The following is a 27875-nucleotide window of genomic DNA, read 5'->3' as shown; positions in this document are numbered from 1 at the left end:
CAAAGAAGGCTAAAGTGAACACTTCCTTCAATTGCAATTTACTAATCTTCATCTTTTCATTTACTATTAATCAAAGTCAGCATTTCTCTGCAAAAATAGTAACCCCTTGGCTGTATATATATCACTTAACCATTCCGCAGCCATATACTTGGACAATACCTTGACATGAATTTTTTCAAGTAACTTTTCTAATTAGAAATTTTTAGTCTACCAGGAAATTTTGAAGCACTTTTACTACCTCTTAATCTGATAAGATTTTCATTTTCTTTTTCAATAGTGTATTATGCAAGAATGAAACTCAATTTTTTTAGTGGCTTGTGGCCAACTAATTGTCATTGGGTCCCTTGCTAGGAAGTTTATAAACAATATAATTAAACATATTATTAACGAATCTTTATTTCTATTTGGTTGGTGAAAGTAACAGCTACATAGTATTTGGCTTAAAATCAATTAAGATCAAAGTCACTTCTATCAGATAATCATCAAACGGCACTGATAAAACCTTCCCTCATCAGCTGATTATCATGGACTCCTTCTGATGTTAGCGTACATCCAGTGTTTTTTTATACAAGATGTGTTGATATAACAATACTATATAGGGAAAAGGTTAAGAGAGAAAGAGAGAGAAAGAGAGAGAGAGAGAGAGGAAGAGACTTAAAAATTCTTCCTTCGTCGCTTTTCACGAATGTTCAAAAGCGTATATAATATATATTCGTACATATATATTGAGTCTGTTTTACTTCTTTTTATGTAATAATGAAACTTAGGCATGTGGATGTTATGCAGAAAAAGTAATTAAAAATATAACTTAGATACATTATTTTTCCCAGGATGTGCCGTCATATATAAACCTTAGTTTTATAATATCTTCAAGAACACGTGTGGGGGTAGAGAGGAAGAGATTATGTGAAGTGGAAGCAAATATCTTGGCTTGGTTACAAAACAAAGTTTCTTGTATCTACATTTTTTGTTTATTCATTTATGTTTTGGTGCGTATGTGTGTGTGGCATCCTATGGTTCACGTATGATGACTCCCTTCTGAGTGAAGAAAAAATTAGAAAAGAAAAAAGACAAGGCCATGGAGTCAAAGACAAGAAGACACCATCTTTCTCAATCTCTCATGTCCCTCTCCAAACCGTTTTCTACTGACTCATCAACCAATTCTCTCTCTCTCTCTCTCTCTCTCTCTCTCTCTCTCTCTCTCTCTCTCTCTCTCTCTCTCTCTCTCTCTCTCTCTCTCTCTCTCTCTCTCTCTCTCTCTCTCTCTCTCTCTCTCTCTCTCTCTCTCTCTCTCTCTCTCTCTCTCTCTCTCTCTCTCTCTCTCTCTCTCTCTCTCTCTCTCTCTCTCTCTCTCTCTCTCTCTCTCTCTCTCTCTCTCTCTCTCTCTCTCTCTCTCTCTCTCTCTCTCTCTCTCTCTCTCTCTCTCTCTCTCTCTCTCTCTCTCTCTCTCTCTCTCTCTCTCTCTCTCTCTCTCTCTCTCTCTCTCTCTCTCTCTCTCTCTCTCTCTCTCTCTCTCTCTCTCTCTCTCTCTCTCTCTCTCTCTCTCTCTCTCTCTCTCTCTCTCTCTCTCTCTCTCTCTCTCTCTCTCTCTCTCTCTCTCTCTCTCTCTCTCTCTCTCTCTCTCTCTCTCTCTCTCTCTCTCTCTCTCTCTCTCTCTCTCTCTCTCTCTCTCTCTCTCTCTCTCTCTCTCTCTCTCTCTCTCTCTCTCTCTCTCTCTCTCTCTCTCTCTCTCTCTCTCTCTCTCTCTCTCTCTCTCTCTCTCTCTCTCTCTCTCTCTCTCTCTCTCTCTCTCTCTCTCTCTCTCTCTCTCTCTCTCTCTCTCTCTCTCTCTCTCTCTCTCTCTCTCTCTCTCTCTCTCTCTCTCTCTCTCTCTCTCTCTCTCTCTCTCTCTCTCTCTCTCTCTCTCTCTCTCTCTCTCTCTCTCTCTCTCTCTCTCTCTCTCTCTCTCTCTCTCTCTCTCTCTCTCTCTCTCTCTCTCTCTCTCTCTCTCTCTCTCTCTCTCTCTCTCTCTCTCTCTCTCTCTCTCTCTCTCTCTCTCTCTCTCTCTCTCTCTCTCTCTCTCTCTCTCTCTCTCTCTCTCTCTCTCTCTCTCTCTCTCTCTCTCTCTCTCTCTCTCTCTCTCTCTCTCTCTCTCTCTCTCTCTCTCTCTCTCTCTCTCTCTCTCTCTCTCTCTCTCTCTCTCTCTCTCTCTCTCTCTCTCTCTCTCTCTCTCTCTCTCTCTCTCTCTCTCTCTCTCTCTCTCTCTCTCTCTCTCTCTCTCTCTCTCTCTCTCTCTCTCTCTCTCTCTCTCTCTCTCTCTCTCTGTCTGACTCTTCCCTATTTTGTAAGCAAACCCCACAACCATCACCATCATTATCATCATCATTCCCACCCTATGAAGCTTCTTTGTTATCTTTCTCTCTCTATAAATCCTTCTCTTATCTTACATCACACCCGTTGGAGAGCAAATTGCTCATCAGTGGAACACTGCTTCTGGGGTCCGGATCATACAGTAGTGCACAATGAGGAAGCCCGAGGTGTCTGCAAAAAACAGCTCCAACATTAATAACAAGCTTCGAAAGGGCTTGTGGTCACCTGAAGAAGATGACAAGCTCATGAACTACATGCTAAACAGTGGACAAGGTTGTTGGAGCGATGTAGCCAGAAATGCTGGCCTTCAAAGGTGTGGCAAAAGTTGTCGCCTTCGATGGATCAATTACTTGAGGCCTGATCTCAAACGAGGTGCATTCTCTCCACAAGAAGAGGAACTCATCGTCCATTTGCATGCCCTTCTCGGAAACAGGTTCACCTACTCTTCCTTCTTTTCTATGCCATGTTTAATTTGAACTGATCAAAGTATATATCATTAGAATTACCAAGTGCTGTTATTAACTGAAATATGCCATAATGCATTTTAAACTTGATTCTATATATATGATCTTAAAGAACTTCTGTAGTACTTTTTGTACGTGTATTATGTATTTCTGAATCCAAACATACTTATACCAGCGTGTATATGTACGCATACGTCTCAAATATTTATCAAGCAAATCAATGTTTGACATGTTACACCCACTAGCTCCTTCTAACTTTAGCTATATTGTCTTTATTGGAAAGGTGGAAAGCACGATAGAGACATGATTAATGTTTCAAAATTATTTACTTGGTGCAGCCATTGGATGGGGTCAATATAAATGAAAATTTATGAAGAATAATCAAATGCCATGTGCCAAAATCTCCTATAAAAAAATTGCCTTTATGGCTGTATCTAAAAGTATGCAAGAAAGTTCACACATATGCATATATACCATTCCAAACTTACTATTTGAAACAGTAGCAATTCTAAGATACCTAGCCTTTACAATATGATCGACAAGATTTTAAAATGGTTTCATTAAGTCTCTGGTTGCTAAAATCTACTTCCCCTTGTCTAAGAAATGGCACCAGTATTCAAAGTTAAAAAATACATGCACAAAACATGCATAAATATAATATACATACATATTTATAAGTCTAGGCAGCTCCTTGTAGATGACAAAAGGACATATGAACATAACATAAATCTATATGTGGACTTCGAGTTGAAGGCACTCTATAATTTGAATCAACTTAACAAAAGACTACATATACATTAGCCTCCATGAAAGCATGCACTGTTTTTAGTATGGACACAGCCACCAAACACAATTAGTTTGTGCCATGTATTAACCTGACAAATATTCATTTTGTTCCACTTTTTAAAGATGGTCTCAAATAGCGGCGCGCTTGCCTGGGAGAACTGACAATGAAATTAAGAATTTTTGGAATTCAACAATAAAGAAAAGACTGAAGAACATCTCATCCAACACCTCACCAAACGGAAGCGAGTCCTCGTATGAGCCTAACAAAGACCTTAACATGGCAGGGTTTACTACTTCTAATACCCATCAAGATCAACATGCTGATTTTATGCCTATGTTCAATTCATCATCATCTCCATCACCATCCATGCATGCCACAGTTCTCAATTCCATTATTGACAGGTTGCCTATGCTAGATCATGGACTAAACGTGCCAGTTTCCGGTGGATTCTTCAATGCTACAGGGCCATGCTTCTCAACGCAAAGTGGAGTTGATCACAAAGGTTTATATTTGGAAAATGGAGGAGTATTTGGGAGTGTAAATATTGGGGCAGAAGGGGATATGTATGTTCCTCCTCTAGAGAGTGTTAGCACTACTTCTGACCATAACCTGAAAGTGGAGAGCACCTGCAACACAGATACTAACAATAGTTACTTTGATGACATAAACAGCATCATCCTTAATAACTGCAGCAACAAGAGAACTGAAAATAGGGCTGGAGTGGAGAATTTATTTCAACAAGAGTTAACCATGGGAGAGTGGGACTTGGAGGAGTTGATGAACGATGTTTCATCCTTTCCCTTTCTTGATTTTTCAAATATCCAATAAGTGCTCTCTCTTTCCCTTTTTCAAAGTCTTCTGAGGATCCCATTGGCTGCTAGCCACTCATCATTGGAATCAGCACCTCCACATATATATATATATAAACATATATGTCCATTCATATTAGATAAGCTTGGTGATCTCCTAAAAACCTTGTAATTTGTACTTTTGCCATTATACCGGGGGAGCAAATTCACTGATTAACAAGGTACTTAGGTCAAAAATAAAAGTAAATCATGTATATCTGCAGGATTGGTGATCATGTGTAATTAAATTACTCGTCATCTTGATGGCATTGATGAGGTCACTTTTATCCGGGGAAGCCATTGTAGTTATTTACAATAATAATCTGTTATACTTGTGAATTAGATGTGAATAGATTGTAAAACATTATTTTTCTGTTCAACTATTGAGTGGATAATAATACTTATATATTGTTTACTGATAGCTGCATGTTGGTTCTAGCAACCACATTATTCTTAATATGTTTATAATAACACAGAATAACACTGATATATACACACACAGAATGATCATAATTATTTAATGTGATTAAGATCAGAATGAGGAACGAGTCTGATAGAATTTTGCAGAGAAGCATCAGATTTTTGTTGGTGAATGAATGATGGTTAATGGGTACTTAGTGAGAATTATTTTCAATTAGTTTGTGGGTTTTCATGATATCATAATAGGAAAGTTGGTTTGATCTAATAAGCTGCTGAATTCAAACAGTAATTATAAGTGGAGGTTTGGTTTTGAAATTTTGAAGATGGGAAATAATCAGTGGAAGGAGAATTTTGGTATTGTGTGTGGAAGAGTGTGGTGAAGTGAATTTAAAGCAACTTAATTTGAAATGACAAGTTGGTTTACCGACGAGAAGATAGCGAATGAGAGTGGCTTACGATATCATTTCCAATTGGAATATGAACGCCCCCATGCCATAATTATCACGTGTGTTTCACAATTATTTTAACCTACAAACAATCAAAATCAATCATCATAACGAACTAAGGCTGCTACGGTAAATAAACCTAATTGGTCCTGCATATTTTTTTAACCCAGAAATTTACGAAATCAAACCTTAGCCTCTGCTACTTCATGTGTTAGGAATAAGAAAATGCTCTTATCGTGAGTTTAAAAGAAGTTATTTTTATGCATTTTACATCATATAATGAATCCATTTGGATACCATTCACATAAAATATACATAAGGGGAAACTTTATTTTATAAATCAATTTTCTAAAATTAGGTTAAATTTAAAATGCATCCCTTAACCTAAAATTCGTTTTATTCATAAGCCTGATGCAATCACTATAAATAATATTTATAATTAAAATAACAATAAATAAATATACAAACCTAAGAGTGATGATGGTTAAAGAGGAGTTGAGTAGCTAGAAAACTTCTAAATAAAGAGAACTCTATGAGATATTAGGAATAAAATAGGGTTGAAGGAGGAATCTTATAAATAAAAATATAGTTGAAGAGTGAGAAATTTAACTCTATAATAGATAAAGGTTTTGTGATAGATATTTAAACTTTGATAAAGAGAAACCTGAATGTAATGAAAGATATTTGGAATCAAGAAGGTTTTTTCAGGAATATCTCAATAAGATTGATACAAAAAGGTCAAAAGGATAAAAAGAAAAGACATAACAGAGAAAAATAAATATATAATATATTAATTATCTCGTTAGTTCATTGCATATAAACAGCCAATATATCACGAGTTATAATAATAATTACATTCTTTTTCAATAGAAAAGAATAGAATATAAAAAACACATAAGATGCTTCAATCCTTATACACAACCCAGAACATATACAAAAATAAATAAAAGAATTTAGGTCATTCAAACTGAACTTCCTACAAATTTTCTTAACAAACATGCTAAGTTCAGATGACAGAATAAATCCGACTAGTCAAAATAACATATTATAGTTTTAATTATATATACATAACATTTTTGTAAAAGTATACATATTTAATACTTTTCAAGTGATGTAATTTTATCCACAAGAAATCATTCACATACACACACACACACACACACACACACACACACACACACACACACACACACACACACACACACACACACACACACACACACACACACACACACACACACACACACACACACACACACACACACACACACACACACACACACACACACACACACACACACACACACACACACACACACACACACACACACACACACACACACACACACACACACACACACATATATATATATATATATATATATATATATATATATATATATATATATATATATATATAAAAGTTAAAAATTTGGAAGTTATAGGTAATTTTTTAATTAGTATAGTTTATAAAATATTTAAAAAATTGGTAAGATGTAGCATTACTTTCTAAATTTGCACTGTAATTATTGCATTAGAATTATGTTAGTGTCGATGTGACGTCTCCAGACACATTCAATGGCTACTGGTGCAAGATGAGAGAATGGCCAGAATGTATAATGTAGCATTAATCATTACCTTTTTCATTTAATTGCTACATATTAAGGTTTGGTAACGTGACATTGTTTTCAACCAACTTTAGTCAATTACATTAGCACAAACAAAAATAAAAAGTCCCAATTTTCAACCTTTTCCCTCTGAGTTTGAGGCCAACTTTATCTATTAACTAAAAAATGAAAAACTATTACTAAATTATTTTCATAAGACTGACAAAACTATATTATTTACTATGCCAAAATAGTATTACAAAAATTTAATGTATAGTATTTAAAACGTTTCTGTGCCAATATTCTTAAAACCCTAATGACGCTATATATAACTGAGTGATAATGCATACAAAGAATCATTGCATAAAAACTTGTTTAAGTAATTTTTATGGCACATTGTAGAATTCTTGTGCCCAAACAAGCATCTCCCAAAAAGTAATGTTTTCATAACTTTTATTGAAAATGTTACATCATATGTGGTGATGAAATTCTACAGAAAAAAACAAATGCTGCTATTATTGTCCAATGAATGTCGATGATGGAGGCTACGTTGCTTATAAATGGGCCCTTAATTAGTGGGCTATTATTGTGTTCAAGAATTTTGAAACATCAACATTGTAATTTGAAACCCATTAATATATATGAAAAATTTAAAGAAAAAATAAGGATAAAACTTCTCTTAAAATAGTATAAAAAACCAGGAAACGACGTCGCCTGAGAGATTCGAACTCTCGCGGGGAAACCCCATGTACTTAGCAGGCACACGCCTTAACCACTCGGCCAAAGCGACTTCGTTGAAATCTCACTCAATTTTATTTAAATATATATATAAGTTTAAAACCAGCAGAAATATTATAATTTATAAGCTATAAGTTCGTTTCAGAATAAAACAATAATATTTATTGGATTTTTAGTAAAAAGATACCGTAATTGAAATTATTATAAAAGTAACAAGGGCACGCGAGTTTCTTATCCTCTCGTTTTATGTATCAAAACATTTATATAATATGTGGAAAATTCAAATTGGTCATGGTATCTTTTTTTATCTCTTAACCTTAATTTTTCCGACATTGCAAAAGAGCCAAAAGAAAACAACCTCTCAGTCTATATTGTGAGTGAGTGGGTCTACGAAGTTCAATAATGCATGGTTTCATTATTACGAGAATGACATGTTTATTTTGTATGCACATTGCCATTTAGTTTCCATATTGCTTTCTCATCATTCTTCATTGTCGTCTTCAACGTATGTGTGCATATGTAAATAAATATCCAAAGATTGGAACATTATGAAGGAAGGATTAAGTAGGTAGATATCATTCCTCGTTCAATAATGCTGTATGGAAGAAGAAAAATTAATAAATGAAAAACGTGAAGTTCAACTTGGCTTGCATGGACCATTTACAAAGCATCCATCATATAACAAAAATAGGGTTATTTTGTAAGAAAACATATATAGTAAAAAAATTACAACACCAGCTTAAATGCACACAGAATTACAAAATCATTTACATGTTGTCAAACACGTAATTTAGTGGTAATTGTATGCATAATACATTACTAATGCGATCAATTATCAAATTTTTATTGTAGTTAATTTCAACATTTTTTAAGATATTTTTAAGGTGTAAATGGTCCATTTTATGGTGATTTAATGGTGAAGCTCCAACTTTAAGTTTAAAAGGATGTTATGTCATTGCCTTATTGGAGTGGTCGTGACCACATGCTGGTTAGTGGTCATTGCTTTTTACGACATGTCGTCTTTTCACAAACTATATGACAAAGTTATTTATCATATTTAAGCATAAGTAAGAGTAATATAAAAAAAATATGGAAAACATGACATGAGACCTATTATGGGAAAGTTATAGAAAAAAAATCAAACCATAAATTTAATAAATTTGAAATTTTTTAATTTTTAATTTAGCCTGACTTAAAACATGCTTTTTGGGCTTATTGTATTAAACCCATCAAACAGAAAAAGTGTTTCATCCTACACCTCCAACATCTCATCCTACATCTTAAAAAATTCTATTTTTAACCTTCTCACATCTGCATCTCCAACTTTTCTAAAAAAATTACTTTTTAATAAATATATTTTTATTTTCTTCTCTCTTATTAAAGACACTTTAATTAATACCTTTTTATTTCTTTTGCTTTCTTATTAAACTCTGCACCATCTTAATAATAATCTAATTTAATTTAAAATTTAAATATCATTTAATATAATTTTATATTTTAATAATTATTAAAATATGATTTATATCATAATAATAGTTATATTAAATAAATAAAAATCAAATAACTATAATAAAAGTAATAATAATAAAAATAAAAAATAAAATAATAATAACAATAATATAAAATTTGATTTAATATATTCAAAAATATTAAATTATATTAAAATAATACAATAAATTAAACAGTTATTAAATTTTAAATAAAAACAAAATTTTTAAAAACTTATTTATTTGATCCCGTAAAATATGTTAATAGTTTTTTATTTAAAATTTAATAAATATTTAATTTAATTAAAATAATATTATTATTTATTATATTTTTCTAATTTAATAATTATTAAAATATTATTTATATTTTATAATAATTTTATTATAAAAGTAAAATAAAATAACTAAAATAAAAGTAATAATAATGAAAATAAAAATAGTATGCAAAATAATAGATATTTAAATATATTATATTATATTAAAATATTAATTTAATTAAATAATTATTAAAATTTAAATAAAAAATAAATTTAAAATTTGTTAATCGGATATACAAATTCGATAATATATGAATCGGATATGATATCCGATTAAAAATCTTTTTAAAATTTTGATTTTGTTTAATTTTAATAATTATTTAATTTAATAATTTAATACAATTTAACATATTTAAACATATAAAATATGATTTTAAATATTATTTTTATTTTTATTATTATTATTATTATTTTTATTTTTATTATTTTTAGTGATTTTAATAAAACTATTATAAAAATATATATTATATTTTAATAATTATTAAAATATAAAAATATAATAAATAATATTATAATTTTCAATTAAATTAAATATTTATTAAATTTTAAATAAATAAAACTGTTAGCATATTTAAAATTTTTGCTTCTATTTAAAATTTAATAATTGTTTAATTTGTTTTAATATTTTTATATACTTTAATATATATTAATATATCAAATCAAATTTTATATTATTATTATTATTATTTCATTTTTTTATTTTTTATTTTTATTATTATTATTATTTTTATTATTTTATTATTATTTTTGTAATATAACTATTATTATAATATAAATCATATTTTAATAATTATTAAAATATAAAATTATATTAAATGATATTTAGATTTTAAATTAAATTAGATTATTATTAAGGTGGTGTAGAGTGACTTTAATAAGAAAGAGAAAAAAATAAAAAAGTATTTATTAAAGTGTCTTATTAAAAGAGAGAGAAGAAAATAAAAATATATTTATTAAAAAATAAAATTTTAGAAAAGTTGAAGATATAGATTTCAGAAGGTTAAAAATGGAATTTTTGGAGATACAGATGAGATGTTGGAGGTGTAGGATGAAACACTCATACAAATATGATATTATAATAGACAAAAACCAAAAAAATGAAAATAACACCCAACATATATGTTAGATTATATATTAAAGTGAAAAAAAAAGTTCTAATGTTTTAAAATCCATTATTGAAATTTATTAATTATTGTTTTTTCTTTCAAAGGTTCACATTCTTGTGAATTTTATTTCACTTTTCTTTTGTGAGTTTTTTGTCAAAAGACGTAGATAGTGAATTTTTTTTACTTTATCGGTTAAAAAGAGTTGATCATTGCATGCGATATTAACCTAGGAAAAATATACATTAAGAATAATTTTTGTAAAGAAAATAACGGAATAATAACTAACTTTTAGTCATGAAATATTAAATTGATATTTAATTAAAATATCAACTAAATTATTTCGTAAAAATTAATCAAAACAATTGTAAAATATATGTATTAAACATTCTCGTTAACGAGGTATCTTGATTCTAACATAAATGATACGGAATTGATGTGATAACATGTCAATCGAGAACAGATTGTAAAGTAATGTCAAAATATGAAGATAAAATATAAATAACGAAAATGTAAGAATAAGTTATTTAAAATTGTGAAAATATATAAACAAAATGTAATAAAATGGAAGCAAGAAAAAATATTTATGATGAAAATATAGAAACAATGCTGGCATTTATTGCATTTAAAATTTTCTTAATCATCTAAATCTAAAAATGCTACTCTCTCACCTACAAAATCATATCATTGTTAATCTATCTCTCTTCACCTACAAAATCATAAGCCATTTTTTCACCACATTCCATTAGGTTGTTATTTAGATAAAATCATCCATTAATTCTATTTCTTTAAAATGATTAAAACAGAAAGATCTAAAGAATAATAATGTTGACGATTGTTTTGAAGAATAATAAACAATTGAAGAAGAAAAAAAACACTGACAACGATATATTTAATATCACATGATTTTTAATTTTAATGCATATCACTGTCTTTCATTTTTTTCTTATATTTATCACAACACAGTCTTTTCTTCCAGCTACACATCGCATACGGGACATACCAATTCATCATTTATCGACAAAAACAAAATGTATTTTAATAATTTTTTGATTTTAGTCATTCTATTTTCAAATTGAAGAAGTTATTACTTAAAAAACACATACCAAAAGATATATTGAATTAAATTTTTATTTAAAATAGGATTCATTCATTTGAAATCATATACATGAAAAACTATATCTAACTGAAAATAGAAAAAAACAAAAATAAATATTTTTACACAAAAAGAAAGAAGAGAAGGGTTACTCACTGTTACATGCATTAGCAGTAGTAGAGTGACCTTTGAAAGTTGGGTTTTCTGTTTTCAAAGAAGTTTTGGCCTTTTGGACGTTCCAAAAGCCCAAAACATTATATCTTCATCTTCTTTTTCATGCATGCAATGTCTCAATCGCCACGTGTTCATCCGTTCCATCTCACCAAAAGAGACAATCTGACGTGGTAACACACCCATTCACTGTCGCCACGTGTCCCTCGGCTCCGCCGTGGGAATCTTCACACACAATTGAACAAAACAAGATCTGATCTCATTCTTTCGTGTGGCGGAGACATCGACATCTCAGACGTCAATCACAAAGCTAAAACCTACCCAAGCCACCAATTTCTCACCAACAAACAAAGCCGCATATTCCACTTCCAATCTCCACCGTCCATTTCGAATCCAACGCCCCGTAATCAAGCCCCTCCTAATCACATCACATGTTGCCGCTCTATTAAGCTCCACCACCGCCACCTCACAAGATCCCACTCCCACCGTCATGGCCTCTGTAGCACTCACCACCACCCTCCCCTCTCTCCGCCTCCGCCGCAACCCCGCCGCCGCCTCCGCCCTCAAACCCAACCGTCTGACTTCCTTTCCACCTTCCTCACTCAAACCAAACCTCAGAACTTCGATTTCCTCCTTCCCAAATATCTCACTTAAAAAAACGAACCTCGTTCTCAGTCGCAAGCACTCTTCTCTCACTGTTAGAGCTACCGCAGCCTCCATCACACCGGCTCCGGCTCCGGCGCCGACTCAGCCATGGCAAGGTGCCGCAATAAAACCACTATTAGCCTCCATCGCCACGGGAGTGATCCTCTGGTTCACACCAGTTCCCGCGGGCGTAAACCGTAACGCGTGGCAATTGCTCGCGATCTTCTTAGGCACAATCGTCGGCATTATAACCCAACCACTGCCCCTCGGCGCGGTTGCGATATTAGGTTTGGGCGTTTCCGTTCTCACCAAAACCCTAACGTTCGCCGCCGCGTTCTCTGGCTTCGGTGACCCGATCCCCTGGCTCATCGCACTCGCCTTCTTCTTCGCCAAGGGATTCATTAAAACTGGCCTCGGGAACCGTGTTGCGTACCAGTTCGTGAAGCTCTTCGGCAGCTCCTCGCTCGGGTTAGGTTACAGCCTTGTCTTCAGCGAGGCGCTGCTGGCGCCGGCGATCCCCTCAGTGTCAGCGAGGGCGGGCGGGATATTCCTTCCGCTCGTAAAGGCGCTGTGCGTGGCGTGCGGGAGCAACGTTGGCGACGGGACGGAGAACAGGTTGGGGGCGTGGCTCATGCTCACGTGCTTTCAGACTTCGGTGATTACGTCGGCGATGTTTCTAACGGCGATGGCGGCGAATCCGCTCTGTGCGACGCTGACGCAAAGTTCCATTAACCAGACGATTGGGTGGTTGGACTGGGCCAAAGCTGCAATTGTCCCTGGCCTGGTGTCGCTGGTGTTGGTTCCGTTGATTTTGTATGTTATATACCCTCCGACTCTGAAGAGTAGTCCTGATGCTCCTAAGCTTGCGAGAGAGAAGTTGGAGAAAATGGGGCCCATGACAACCAATGAGAAGATCATGACTGCTACGTTGTTTCTCACGGTAATCTAATGAATTTTGATTTCCATAGTTTAGCTTCATTTGGTGTTCTAAGTAGTGTTTTGTAGAATGTAACATGTGGGGATGATATTGTAGTTAGGACTAAATTGAACTTGAGAGATATGAAGTTAAAAAAGTGATATTTTTTAAAAATGATGGTTTTCTTAGTGACATAGGTCAATCTTTCTGTTGTTTGTGTGTACTAAACACTACACTTAACGTGCATTGTGCAATAGGGTGGTGAAATTTAATCAACTAATTTGGATCTAAGTTTGTGGATTACTTTGACGGCATTAGGAACTCTGTTATTTTGCACCGGGATAAGTCTTTGAAATGTGATTGCGCATTATTTCAAATTTACTTTTTGAAATGTGATTGCGCATTATTATTCTCTTCTTGGAGAACTGTATTTGAATGCACAGTTGGCGCCAATGAACTCATTTCGTCACTCGCCTGCTAACTTTTGCTTATTTTGTTAGTATGTATTTTGAACCTGATGTGTTTTTAAACTGTGCTGTTGGGGTTTCTGTCGGTGGTTAAGTGAATATTCAGTTTAAGTGTTAGGCTGATCATAGGACTTTAGTGGAAATATGAAACATCGGTTTACTAGTCATTCCATCTTTAATTTTGTTTATTTGCGAGTTTCACAGAAGCTTGCACCTTATTAGTATGTGAAAGTAATCATTTTGTAGTTGTATTGTTGTATGTCTTGTGGCTTGACAACGTGAGTACTTAACGTGGTGCTTTAGACGTCTAAGAATCTTTGATTGTTTATTAACTTTTTACTTCTCACTTGCCAGGTGGGACTTTGGGTATTTGGAGGACTTCTTAATATTGATGCTGTATCTGCTGCAATTCTTGGATTATCTGTACTTCTTGTCACAGGTGTTGTTACATGGAAGGAGTGCTTAGGGGAAGGAGTTGCCTGGGATACTCTCACATGGTTTGCTGCCCTCATAGCAATGGCTGGGTATTTGAACAAATATGGCCTCATTTCTTGGTTCAGTCAAACGGTAGTCAAGGTATTTTTTTTCATTTTCTTGTCTGTTTACTCTGCTAGCTAAGATTCAATTAACATAAGATAATTTACTTTTTGGTTATTTTGTTACTTTTTTTATCTTGTTTCTTTGGGTGTGAAATTGTGAATCTATTAAACAGTTAGTTTCATTTGTCATTACTGAATTGTTTTAGTTGTTCCACCAAACCTAAAAAGCACATGAACCTTTTTAGTGTTTTGAAATATGCTGGAGTTGATCAAGCTCCCCACCAATTGGACATACTTGCCTCTAGGATATTATGACTGATCAGTTTGCTTGTCTAATCTCCTGGAATGAAGTCTTCATCATCGTGCATCCTGTTTCATTCCTCTGCTTTGTTCCAATTTCTCAGTTTATCAACATCACCTTCATAGTCAAAGGCTCAGCAAAAGAGAACATGCATTACAATTATTTATTATCTTGATTATTTCAATGAAATGATTTACTGATGCCTTTATTTATACAGTTTGTTGGTGGATTGGGTCTATCATGGCAACTATCTTTTGGGATTCTGGTTCTTCTCTACTTTTACTCTCATTACTTCTTTGCAAGTGGAGCTGCTCATATTGGCGCCATGTTTACTGCATTTTTGTCTGTTTCCACTGCTCTGGGGACTCCGCCATTCTTCGGAGCCATAGTGCTGTCGTTCCTCTCCAACCTTATGGGTGGCCTTACTCATTACGGAATCGGATCAGCTCCGGTGTTTTTCGGTGCCAACTATGTTCCCCTTGCTAAATGGTGGGGTTATGGATTCCTCATTAGTATTGTTAACATTATAATCTGGCTTGGACTTGGAGGGGTTTGGTGGAAATTCATTGGCTTATGGTAAGAGGCCTATTATATAATTTTGCCTACACAGAATTTCTAATCTAAGAATTTTGTATACGTTCATGTATTAATCCTCCTTACTATGGGCAGTTGAAGCAAACTGCTAATCTTTTTTTTTTCCGATTCTTTCGAAAATAATCTTTTTGGGAGGTTTTGATGGAGATTTAGGTGGGATATGAATACAGTTGGTCATTTTAGACCCGGGTAGAACATTTTATTTCATTTCTGAAGTGTAAGGACATCCTGCCATTCAGGATATGTTGTAGTTGTATGCATTGAATGTGTTTTTCCACAAATAATTAAATTTTGTATGCATTCTTTCACTGGGCCGCTTAATAATAATTTGGATTTTTTTTTTCGTTCCACAACCCCGTAAATTTCTGACACCTTTCGGAAATTTTTTTAACATTTTGAAAATTAATGGAAGATGCTCAAGTTTTTTAAAGTTGTAAAAAGAAAGATTCATCGTTTACTGGGTCGAAATATCGACAGTCTCTAATTCAATTAAATTTGAATTTCACTACTTTTGAAAAAGTTGAATAGGATCAAATAAAATTTCGACAGAAGTGTGCCTTTTTTATGTAAAACTAATTTTCCTAATAAAGATTAAAAAAAAACTTACCTTATTTTGGTCGTATCGAATGATAAGATACAAAAAGATTAAAATCAAAATGTTTAAGAAAAATAATAAAATATTAAATTAAAACTGATACTTGCGCGAATATAATTTTTGAAAATTTTCCAGGAACTTTTTTTTTTCAGTATACAAGCATTTCTACCATAGACAACAAAATTATGGAGAATTTGAAAATGTAATTTTTATAGAAAAAAAGGTTGTTATTACATTTATGTTGTGTTTGTTTCCATTGTATCATGCAAATGGAATGACGAATGATGTGTATATTTATTTTCCACAAATAGATGACTAAACGAATTAGGTGTATATTTGTTTCATACAAGTAGATGACTAGACAAGTTGATTAGTCAATGGAGATGAACGAGATGGTAGGATGAACGTGATGGACTAGACTAATTGGATGAGTAGAATGGATGGACTAATCGATTTGGTCGAGTTGGCCTGAATGATTAGATGGACAGTGTGGCCAGGCTACCAGGTGGGCTGGGATGAACAGATTGACAAGATGTCCAAAATAGCTAGAATAGACAAAATGGATGAACTGACACGATGATAGGGATGAACAAGCTGGCTGGTCTTGCCGGACTGACCCGAACGGTCAAGATGGACAAGTTTATAGATGTGTGGGATGAACATGCTTACAAGATGTTCGAGATTGACTAGGCTGACGAGATGATTAAGATAGTTGGAATGGACAAGTTAACGATATAGTCGGATCGACGGGTTGACCTGCTAGTCAGACTCACGTGATAACCAGAATGAACGGGATTATGGGATGGCTAGGATAGATGGACTAGCCCGCCGGGCCTCATCCTTTTTGCCATCCTTTCTTAAAAAAAGAAAATAAAAAGACTTTTGTATACACATAAGTCAAGAGATAATATGAGATAGAAAGAATGCTATCAAATATTTTGAAGCATAGATAAATAACTAAAACAAAAGGAAACTAAAAAAAATTACAAATATTATTTACAATTTTTCTAATACTTATTTTTAAAGTAATTAGTGGTAAAATAATTGAGAATAAAATATTATAAAAATATAACATTTAATGTTAACAATACTCGTACCTACTAGTATCCACGAATAAAATCTGTGAGAGATAGTTGGTACCAAAGAATATTTATTACTCATTGATAGCTAACATTTTAATACTCGTTGGGTGCGGGTATCATACTAGCCTTACTCGTGAGTATTCATTACTTGCAAAAAATTAAAATTAAAATTAAATTATATTTTATTAAGTTAAATTTAGTTAAAACTAAATTGAAATTATATTTTATTAGGTTATGTTAAATTAAATTTTGTAAAACCCTTGAAAATGGCATTTTAAAAGTGATGGTAGTCTAAAATTAGTGAGACTCGATTACTTTAATATTAAACGATTTTATTATAAATATTTTTGTTATAAGCGAGTTTCATTATTTTAAAACATATCATCTCTAGAAATCGCTTTTCTAGAGTTCTCTACCTTCTCTCTAAGAGTTCTTGATCTCAAGTCATCTATTTGACGATCAGGGGGTGCCTAGACGATCACGACGTCAAGGTCTTCAAATTCAACCGATCAATTTGCTGTTTAGAGCAAGTAAGTTAGAAACCCCTTTCTTTGATATTTTAGGGTTCTTGATTCGGTAAAGCTTTTCTGTTTTTGCATGGGTCAAAAACTCTTTTTCTTAAATTCTTGGTTCGTTGGTCTCCAATCACCAACCGGTGGTTTATAGGTTTTCTAGAAGTTCCTTGTGCCGCAAGAAACCTGTGGAGCGTTTAGAGGTTTTGGAGTTGTTGAGTCAAGGTAAGGGAAGCTAGATAATTACTTTCAATTGAAGTATGTGGTGAAAGTTTGATAGTATATGAGTATTAAACTGTTTGAATGAAAATGTTGTTTATTGTTAGTGATAATTGAGTTAATTGGGTAATATTGATGTTTTGTGTAATGATGTATGTTGTACAATTGTTTGAATCTGTGTGTATGCGTATTTAAGATGTGAAAATTGTGTTGAGGAAGTGTTTGATGCGGATTGTATGGTTGGAAGAAAAATATTGGTTGTAGGTTAATTGGTCCAAATTAGAGATTTTGATAAGGAAATAGTGAGAAATGATTGGTATGTTGTTTTGCTGCAGTTGGTCTTAGTTAGGAACTATTTTGGATCATAATTAAGTGTCAAAGTGGGAGGAAATATGTTATAAAAGGGTACGAGGTTGTGTAGACATAGTTTACATTAGTCTAGGACTTATTATAGGAAGTGGAGTAGTGAAAATGAGAATTAGGGGTTAGAGTTCAAATGGTCAGTTGTAATAGCTTAGTTAAGTCATTTGTGACTTGTGAGAACTACTTATTTGATAAAAAATGTGAAAAAAGTGGTAGATTGGGAATTAAGTCTATAAGTTTGTGTTTTTAGAATGATGTTAGTAAGTTTTAGGAACACTTGTTCAAGTCTAATTAGGTGTATAACACAATCTAGGAAGGTTAGAAGTTGGGAAAATTATATTAAATTGGACTAGGGCAGTTTAGGGTGATAATTCTACAGTTTGGTGCTGCAGAATTATGCAGACTCGCTGAGCGAGTGGATTCGCTCAGCGAAAGGTCAAAAATTTGGTTTGTTGTTTGAGTAATTTCGCTGAGCGAATTTTAGAGGTCAAGAAGCACTATTAGTTTTATTCGCTAAGCGAATGGATTCGCTCAACGAGTGATGGTAGAGGTGGGTTGTCTGTCTGAGGACTTTAGCTTAGCGAATGACATGCGCTGAGTGAAAAATATTAGATTTTCAACTAAGTTTTATATGTTTTCTTAAAGTGTGTACAATGTATGTGAATGTTTGAATGATTGGTTTATACTACTTGTTGTGGAGTATGACTTGAATTGTAATATGAATTGAAATACATAATGGTTGATTTAAAGTGAAAGTATATGGTTTCAAAGTAAGTTCCAAAGTGAATGCTCTCGGTTAGGTTCAAGTGTATTAGAATGAATACAGGGAACTCAGTATTGGTGGTTATCCTAACACTCTAATGATCTTTCATTCTCAAGTAGAGAGGATTGATACATGTGGTGAGAATAGTAGGAGGTCCTAGTGTAGACGCTACTTGGAGGACTATTGCGCGGTAACAGATTAACCTTGTGTGTGTGGTAGGGTGAAACCCATGGCAATGACTTTGCAAAGCAATACTAGTAGAGGCTACCACAAGTGCACAACCTGCCATAGCTCGGTATTCATTCTAAGTCCGGGCAGTCGGTTTAGGTCTTTGCATGTTAAGATGTTTGGATTGGATTAAATTACATATGATTCTTATGTGAAATGCTTTAAACTTATGATGTATTGTTTTGTATCTAGCTTACCCTTGCTTTTCTGTGGTTTGTCTTTGTATGTTGTTTCTCTTTTGCGATGATCACCTTAATGGTGTGAGCTTAGGGATGCAGTCTTTTTAGTTGGAGTAGCTGAAGGTGGGAAGTGAAGCTTATAGTATAGATAATTATTTTTGTTCTTCAGGTGAAATTTTTTATTCACCCAATCTGTAGTTCTTGTTTTGTCATTATACATGTAATGTTCAGTTTAGTAGTTTTATATTACTAAATTTGGGATGTTATAAATTTAAATTTAAATTTAAATTTAATTTATGTTATATTTTATATTCTTTTTGTAATTTAATTTATATTTTGTTTTAAAAATTTATAAAATATTTTTTTAATATCTACATATATTTGTGGATACTTGCGGGTTTTAAAATACTCATGATTATTTTTTGAGCAAGTATTCGGTGGATAACAAATGAATTTTTTTGTTACGGATTATATAATAGATAAGTACTCTCTCCACCTCCTTCATTTATTCGTCACACGCTCACCTTCACACATCATCATTTCACCTCCATCATCATTTTCCTCGCCTCCATCATCGAAACCCCATTCATCTCCTTCATTATCACCTCATTCACCTCCATTATCCTCATCCTCTCCATCCCTCCGCGTAGACTATCTCTCTTATTTATTTTTTCTCAATCACCCATTTTTCTCAATCACCCATTTTTCTCAATCACTCCATTATCTCTACCCAACCATTCATCATCACCACCATTTTTTCTCTACTTTCAATCAATGCACCAGGGAAATATAATAAGACAGGGTCTTTTGGAGATTTAATAAAAAAATATGGACACATCTAAAACACTAAACCAGGTGCACACCTAAAACACTAAACCACGTGCACACCTTCCACTTTCAATCATTGTGATTGAATAGAATGTTGTGATTATGAGTGATTTAGTGAAGTAAAATTTGATGTTAATATCGCTTCTTCCTAAGCAGAATTTGCATATTTTTTGTGCTTTTAGGATTTGCAGCATTTTTTTTTATTTCTTCTCCTTCGTCCTAAATACACAGTCCCAAAACTGTTAAAACTGAGGAGCAAAAACAAAAGTTAAAATCTATGTATGAAAATTATAAAGGTGTTGAATGGATTTCGATGATGAAGGTGAAGAAAATGATGATGCGTGAATATGAACTGTGATGAATGAGGTGGAGTGTCACATAATAGTAATAGGTTTGTATACTCTATAGTTAATTATTTAAATAGTGTTAATGAAAATTACTAAATTAAATAAAATTAACAAAAATTAAAACTTGATTAAACACTACAATAAAGATCAAATTGAACAAAATAGAAAAAAATAAAAACCAAATTAATATTTAAACTTTCGTTTTAATTAAACTATTGATTAACATTAGGTATTTTAAACAGATTGTATGAATTGGTTGGCATGTAAGAGTAAATATTTCACTTTTGGTTTATTTTGGTCAATTTAAATATGCTCTTAATATACTTTTATTATAATTTTTTATTTTTATATAAATAAAATAAGGATTAAATAGAAAACAATCATATTAAATACCTTAAAAATATATAGTAAAATGCATTTAATTTTTAAGTAAGAAAATTAATGAGAAAGTAATTTAAAAGAGATTTAGAATGACTATTAATGCCTATCAGTATCCTGATTTCGGTGAAAATTGGATTTTGAATTCCATTAGTAAAAGAAATAAATATAAATTTTAACCTATTTTTATTTAGACTAATACTTTTAAAACTTTCAATTTAAGCGAAATGAAGATGATATAAAAATAGTTTATACTTTCAAAAACAACAATAAATTTCAATTAAACAACTAGTTTAGATTCTAAGAAACAATATTTTCACATGATAGCTTAAAGTAGAAAAATGGTTCAATGGATAATAAACAAGCAATATAAAACAATCATACATGAACAAATAATGCAATGAATGTAAACAAGAAGAAACAAATTCTCAATGTGCCAAACTTTAACCAAGTAAAACAAAAAGTTGATAAAAGTCATTATCATCCTGTCATCATTAAATTTCTAATAAAAGTACACTAAATTTGGTTGAAATTCACTTGCCTATACACACTCTAAATAATTGAAAATTTTCATATTCTCCATGACCTACTGCGTTTTAGATAACCTATTCATAAAATCAAATTCATTTTTCAAGTATTCAAACAATAACTTTAACTTTTCTATTTCTGGAAATTTTATTCTTCTCCTTTTCATGTATTTGTCATTCTCTTTCACTGTGCATTTAACTTGATATTTGAAAACTATCTTCGATGAATCCAACATATATGGTCAGATAATCAAATTTAGCACCTTTTATCTCTTCAGTTTTATATCAACCATGATCACTTTCTTGGAGCTTAACGAGTTACTAATTGACACCTTATATGATGACGATCCAACAGCACAAAATTTGGTGTTAGCAACAAGTTGGCAATAAGAAGAAAACAAAGAGAATTGTGAAAGCAGACGTAATGCACTTACACATAGCTCCAAGATACCATCACGGAAGTTCAACAGAGGAGTGTCAGGTTGTGACTTAAAAGTTTGGTTCTTGGATTTTCTCATTTCTACCAAGTAATAAGTGAATTTCCTTCTAAATCTTTGTTCAGATAAGTGATTCCTTCTGTTAGTATAAAAGGGTGTGTGTGTGTGTATTCTCTCAGTCTAAACTTTCTAGATACCAAAAGTAAAACAATCACGGAAGCCTTTGCTGTGGAAGGTGGCTGTCACTGTCCTCTCTCTTTCGTTTTTTTCTCTCAAAAGGGTAGTGATTTTCTTCTGTGGTTTTGGTCTATATTTGGTATTACTGCCACCTATGCAACTCAAATGTTTTTGTTCTCTTCTGGAGTTCTTTCTCTTTTCTTCTTTTCCTACTCTTCTTGCTCATGTTCGCATCAAAACTCTGTTGTGATATAATGTGTGCATGGGGCATGCTAGATACTCTATAGTCTTTGTTGTGGAGTTAATGATGGGAACATAGATTTCAAAGATAACATTGATGTTGTTTTAGCAAATAGAATCTGAAAGGCAATTGCTTTCACTCTAAGGTTTCACAGTTTAAAGATGTTTCAGAGGAAATTTCCTTTGAACTTCTTCTGAAAGTGAGATAGGTAATACTTCTCTTTTTAAAGCGTTTTGCTATAGAGAAACAACCTTAATCCACACCAGAAAACTAAAATGACAGTGCATTTCTACATATTAGAGCTTATCATATATCTTTTTTATGACTTGAATTTCTCTGTTACTTTTGTTACAGTGATTTCTTGAGAAGATAAGATGGCTGACAAAGACAGCGTTTATGCAGAAGAAACTGAGAGGAGGGCTCCAATTTTCAGCTTCTTTAAAGATGCTAAGTAGGATTTAACACCATTTCAAATTAGTAAATTTAGATACTCTTTTTGATAAGTTCTCTTGCAGTTCAAATCAATTTATGTACCTTAATTTAGAAAATCTAGACGAATGGAACGACCATTTTTAGATACATAAATTATTATTAATGGTGGGAAAATGTATATTCATTGTATATTTTTGTTTCTTTTTATTTTATCTGCCCTTGTTTTTATATCTTTCTCCTTCTTTTCCCCTCACGTACAAGGAAAATATCTTCTTTTGTTTTCCAGCAAAATCCAAAATGTTTAGTTTGTTCATTAAACAAAATACAGGGTATGTGCTGAGTGGTTGGTTCTTGAAAGACTTGATTTTAGTTTTTCATTCTAAATAGCTGTTCTGTTACACTCCTAATTCTGATGCAGTTTCTGATTTTCATCTCAATGCAGACTAGTTTTCAAATTTGACAACCTTGGTTGTGAAATATTATCAATTGCATTGCCTTCAGCAATGGCTTTGATAGCTGACCCTATTGCTTCACTGGTTGACACAGCATTTATTGGTCAAATAGGTATTTTCTGCTACTTTACCAGCTTTGAGCTCAGCATAGACATGGCTATCTATTGTGGAATATTATTAGTTCATATCTACAGGTCCAGTGGAGCTTGCAGCTGTAGGGGTGGCCATAGCACTCTTCAATCAAATATCAAGAATTGCAATATTCCCACTTGTCAGTGTCACTACCTCTTTTGTGGCAGAGGAAGATACCCTTTCTGGAACCAGTCCTCAAGTAGAGAAGAATGAAAGGTCGGAGGCAGGTCCGATTGTAGATGCTGAAATGAAAGAACTAGTACCACTTAACAAAGGTATCATCTTCTGGAGTGACATCTTATTGCTGCACAGAACTGCCAAGAAAGAAAGTTTTATACATGGCACATTTTAAACCCTTCCTTTTTCAGATTTGACTGCTACTGACTGTAATATAGTTAAGTTTGAACATAAGAGAAGGCGTATCCCTTCTGCTTCATCAGCATTACTAATCGGTGGCATTCTTGGAATCATCCAAACAATGTTCCTCATAGTTGCTGCAAAACCTTTATTGAACTTCATGGGAGTAACCTCAGTAAGTGCTTCATTGAAATATTGAGAATGTTTCTTGTAGTTTTTAGCAGTTGCCATATATTTCAACGTATTCCTTCAGTGGTACAACCTTTTGTACCAGCATGATGGATGATTGCTAATTAGTACATAATATTTATGCAGGACTCTCTTATGCTAAACCATGCACATAAATACCTGACATTGAGGTCCCTCGGTGCTCCTGCAGTTCTTCTCTCGTTAGCAATGCAGGGAATCTTCCGAGGATTTAAAGACACTAAAACACCTTTATATGCCACATGTATGCCTTAACAGAATTGTATTGTTACATTTTCAGTGTAGCAATATCCCGCTGTTATCTGATTCTATCTGATGTGGTCTAGTGGCAGGAGATATAACCAATGTAGCACTTGATCCTTTATTGATATATGTTTTCCGCTTGGGGGTCAGTGGTGCAGCTATTGCTCATGTTATATCTCAGTAAGTCTTATTTCATTTAACTGATTAAACTGCCATTCAAATATGGATGAGTCTGCAAACATCTTTTGGCACCATTATCATGTCCCTCGTCTCTTATTTTCCTTGTATTCCTTTTGGCCTACGTCATCTCTTATTTTCTAATTACCTGGTAATTTAGGTACCTAATTTCACTTATACTCCTGTGGAGCTTGATAGAAAAAGTTGATCTTATACCACCAAGCATCAAGCATTTACAATTTCATCGATTTCTTAAAAATGGTAAGGATTTATTTTGCCAGACCAAAGCCTTGAAAAGGGAATGGCATGTGCATTTCTTTGGTGCTTCTAAGATTTCTTTCTAACCGACTCTTCATCTTTCCTTCTGCATTCAAGTTGACACTTTTATTATTAAATGTTTCCCTTGGATTAAGGTTACCTAGCGTTTGATCCTTGACATTTGACACTACATTTGTGCTTTCCTGTTTCAATTTTGTCACCCAGGCTTTCTACTATTCGTAAGAGTAATTGCTGTAACATTCTGTGTGACACTGGCAGCATCATTAGCTGCACGCAAGGGACCAACATCCATGGCTGCATTTCAAGTCTGCTTGCAGATTTGGTTAGCAGTGTCCCTTCTTGCTGATGGTCTCGCTGTTGCTGGACAGGTTAGACACAACCACACTGTCCATTAATCATGCATGTTTCATACCAAAACCTTCATAACTTCTACGGTGATATCATGCTTGTTTCAGGCAATTCTTGCAGGTGCATTTGCAAACAAGGACTATGAGAAGGTCCAAGCAACTGCATATCGAGTATTACAGGTTCTTTACAATGTGAAAACATTTCCCTATCTTTCTGCCAGAAATTGATTAGTTGCAATGTAACAAGCAATTATCCTGCAGCTGGGTTTGCTTCTGGGGTTGGCTCTTGCATTCATTCTCGGAACAGGACTGCATTTTGGAGCTAAACTATTTACCAAAGATGTTGATGTCATTCACCTCATCAAAATTGGGATCCCGGTAACTAATCCTCAAATCACTACCTCATTTTTTCAACTCCAATGGAACTCAGTTCATAATGATTATCCTGATCAGTTTGTAGCAGCCACTCAACCCCTCAACGCTTTGGCCTTTGTAATTGATGGAATCAACTTCGGGGCATCTGATTTTGCATATTCAGCCATTTCTTTGGTGGGTATTTTTCTTTCATGTCATGAGATAGATTACAATGCACTACTTCTTATAAACAATGAAGGCTCAATATTGGAAACTGCTTCATATTATTGTATGGTATTAAGTATGAAAGAAAGAATCGCTACAATAGAAGCTGATTTTCTTACTCATTACAATCTTTTCACTTTCACAGGTTGTGGTGGCAATTTTCAGCATAATTTGTCTACATTTTTTATCATCTGTTGGCGGTTTCATAGGAATTTGGATTGCTTTGACCATCTATATGGCTCTTAGAGCAATTGTGGGCCTTCTGAGGTAATAATTCACCTGTGATTTCTTCTTCTTCTTATGGTTTTCCTATTCTTAGAACATTGATGAATTAAGGTGAATCACGTTGATGCAGGATTGGAACTGGATCAGGACCCTGGAAGATGATTAGGAGCTAACAACGACAGCATCAACCCATAGATTTGATAATTTCAGTGTGCATGGTGGATTAGTTGAAATGCAATGTTTGAACTTTAGAATACTTTCAGAATATAAAGAAATATACCAAATAAGAGAAACGTAAAAGCAATTAGTTTCATTTGCAAAGCTTGTCTTCTTTATTTATTTTATTATTTTTTCTTTTATATTTCTCTCGTAATTTATCGAGTAATAATTAATATTATTTTAGTGACAGCTTAAAAAATATTGTTTTTTATAATTAAAAAAAGAAACAGAAAAAGTAATGCATTGGATAATTAAAGTGACGGTTTAATAATTATATTATAACAATATGATAATATTAATAGATTATTGATGTTAAATAAAATAGTTAAATATTATATGTTCAAATGATGGTCAAGGAAGTTGACTAATATTAAAGCAAAGTCGTTTTAGAAAATTGTAAAAAGTTAGTAAAAGTGATGATAATGGAGTTCTTACTCACACTAAAAAACAAATTTAGCTGAATTTAATTATTTTATAGGTTGAACGTAAATTAATTTGGTAGATTTATAGAGTTGGTTTTCATTTTTATCATTTAAAAAAAATAGTTTTATTGTGTAACCTATATTAAGACTTCATTTGCGGTCATGGACTTATTAATGTTAATAAATTGATAATTAAAACTTAACTTATTTGTGGTCATGAACTTATTAATGTTAATAAAGTAACATATTAGAACTTATAGTTTTTTTAAAGGTTATTAATACAAGTATTTGATCAAATACATCTTTGATGATATAGTTATTTAGATATTCTTATGAACTAATTAAAGTTTTAAGATTATATGTGGTTGATTTATTTTTATATATTTATTTATTTATTTAAGGAGTTAACTCATCTATCATGTTTTGTAACTTATTTTTTATTTTTAAAAACAGACACATAAACCCAATATGATTAAGTATTCTGAAATTTGCTGAATTCTCTGTATTTCACTTTATGGGAACGTGAGAATATAAACTTGTTGCTTTTACATTGATTGTGAATAAAAACCCTTTATTTGCGTTTCAATGACAAAAAAACTTTGGAAAATGAAATCATAAAAGAAAGAAGGTATTATAGGAAATATGCTATTTCTTACAACAAAACCATATTAATCTTTACCTTTTTTATATTTTGGAGAGTTTATATACAAATATATATATTAGTATATAAACTAAAAATAATGTACTTCTATGTCACAAAAATAAATATTTTCTCAATTGAATATTTTTAATATTCTCTCTCTTCTATTATTCTAAAGTTCATTTCAATCATTCATCCCAAAGTGCATTTTTTTAGTATACTTAATTACGGTAAGAATCTATTCCTTTCGGTTTTCATACTTATCTTTAATTCTAAATTATATTTTAATACTTATACAAATAAAATTATGTTTGAAAAAAGCCACTTCAATGTAAGTTTTATTAAAAATCATGTGAATTAAAGGCATCAATGAAACAAAATTAAGTATTAAAATGTTTTTAAGAGCATAAGATTGTAAGAGTATAATAAATTTAGAGTTAATTAGGTTTTAAGTTTGTCATAAAATTTTCTATTTTTAATTAACTTCTTATTAACTTTTTTTTATGTACTGAATATTTAAAATTTTGATATTTTTCAAATGAATCTTTACCGTTTAATTTGTTTTATTAATAGGTGATGTAATTGTTATCTTATTTTATTTTTTTATTTTTTTTAAATGTAAAATTTTATAATTAATGTAAAATAATATTGAAATAATAAAATTTATTGATCGTTTTATATGAATTATTTTATTAAGTTCAAAATATCAATGAGAAAAAGTAAGATGAATGAACAAAATATCATTCCTGTCACCTAATTAACAAAAAGTTAAATATAAGTGATTGAATTGAACAATAATAATTTTTTTAGTATTTAATAGCAATTTCTTTTAATAAAACTTAATTGAAAATACTCAAAATTAAGAGAAAAAACAAATTTAACTAATTATCTTATGAGGGCCATTAAGTGTACTATATATTAATATTAATACTTTTCTTGTTAATTAAAATAATACAACTATAAAATAAAAAGCGACACAGATAGCCTATTAAC

At 32.3% G+C, this 27875-nt stretch overlaps 3 protein-coding genes and 1 non-coding gene across 7 annotated transcripts; 3 read left to right on the top strand and 1 right to left on the bottom strand.

The window, feature by feature from the left end:
* The first annotated feature begins 2426 nt into the window (after positions 1 to 2426).
* Positions 2427 to 4869, top strand: LOC108319605 (transcription factor MYB46). Its single transcript, XM_017550791.2, has 2 exons — positions 2427 to 2782; positions 3723 to 4869. Exons 1-2 carry the CDS (start codon positions 2502 to 2504, stop codon positions 4426 to 4428), a joined length of 987 nt encoding a protein of 328 aa, XP_017406280.1. The 5' UTR covers positions 2427 to 2501; the 3' UTR covers positions 4429 to 4869.
* A 2760-nt stretch (positions 4870 to 7629) lies between these two features.
* Positions 7630 to 7711, bottom strand: TRNAS-GCU (transfer RNA serine (anticodon GCU)). Its single transcript has one exon. It is a non-coding gene; the product is annotated as a tRNA-Ser (tRNA).
* A 4395-nt stretch (positions 7712 to 12106) lies between these two features.
* LOC108319643 (dicarboxylate transporter 1, chloroplastic) lies at positions 12107 to 15603 on the top strand. Its single transcript, XM_017550845.2, has 3 exons — positions 12107 to 13418; positions 14216 to 14437; positions 14919 to 15603. Exons 1-3 carry the CDS (start codon positions 12324 to 12326, stop codon positions 15279 to 15281), a joined length of 1680 nt encoding a protein of 559 aa, XP_017406334.1. The 5' UTR covers positions 12107 to 12323; the 3' UTR covers positions 15282 to 15603.
* A 6323-nt stretch (positions 15604 to 21926) lies between these two features.
* LOC108319582 (protein DETOXIFICATION 42) lies at positions 21927 to 25922 on the top strand. Of its 4 annotated transcripts, none has more exons than XM_017550759.2 (14): positions 21927 to 22033; positions 22526 to 22622; positions 23046 to 23167; positions 23250 to 23462; positions 23556 to 23719; positions 23860 to 23995; positions 24078 to 24174; positions 24332 to 24432; positions 24655 to 24818; positions 24906 to 24977; positions 25059 to 25175; positions 25251 to 25346; positions 25522 to 25643; positions 25732 to 25922. In XM_017550759.2, exons 2-14 carry the CDS (start codon positions 22546 to 22548, stop codon positions 25772 to 25774), a joined length of 1524 nt encoding a protein of 507 aa, XP_017406248.1. In that variant the 5' UTR covers positions 21927 to 22033; positions 22526 to 22545; the 3' UTR covers positions 25775 to 25922. The 4 variants fall into 4 exon arrangements, with proteins under 4 accessions (XP_017406248.1, XP_052734556.1, XP_017406247.1 ...); XM_052878596.1 differs by having other exon boundaries at positions 21970 to 21988; XM_017550758.2 differs by lacking the exon at positions 21927 to 22033 and adding an exon at positions 22075 to 22379.
* The last annotated feature ends 1953 nt before the right edge of the window (positions 25923 to 27875 follow it).

The sequence above is a fragment of the Vigna angularis genome, chromosome 5 (genome assembly GCF_016808095.1).
Source record: "Vigna angularis cultivar LongXiaoDou No.4 chromosome 5, ASM1680809v1, whole genome shotgun sequence".
Classification (NCBI taxonomy): Eukaryota; Viridiplantae; Streptophyta; class Magnoliopsida; order Fabales; family Fabaceae; genus Vigna; species Vigna angularis.
Note: the sequence above shows the minus strand (reverse complement) of the source record. Positions and strands in the feature narration are given on the sequence as shown.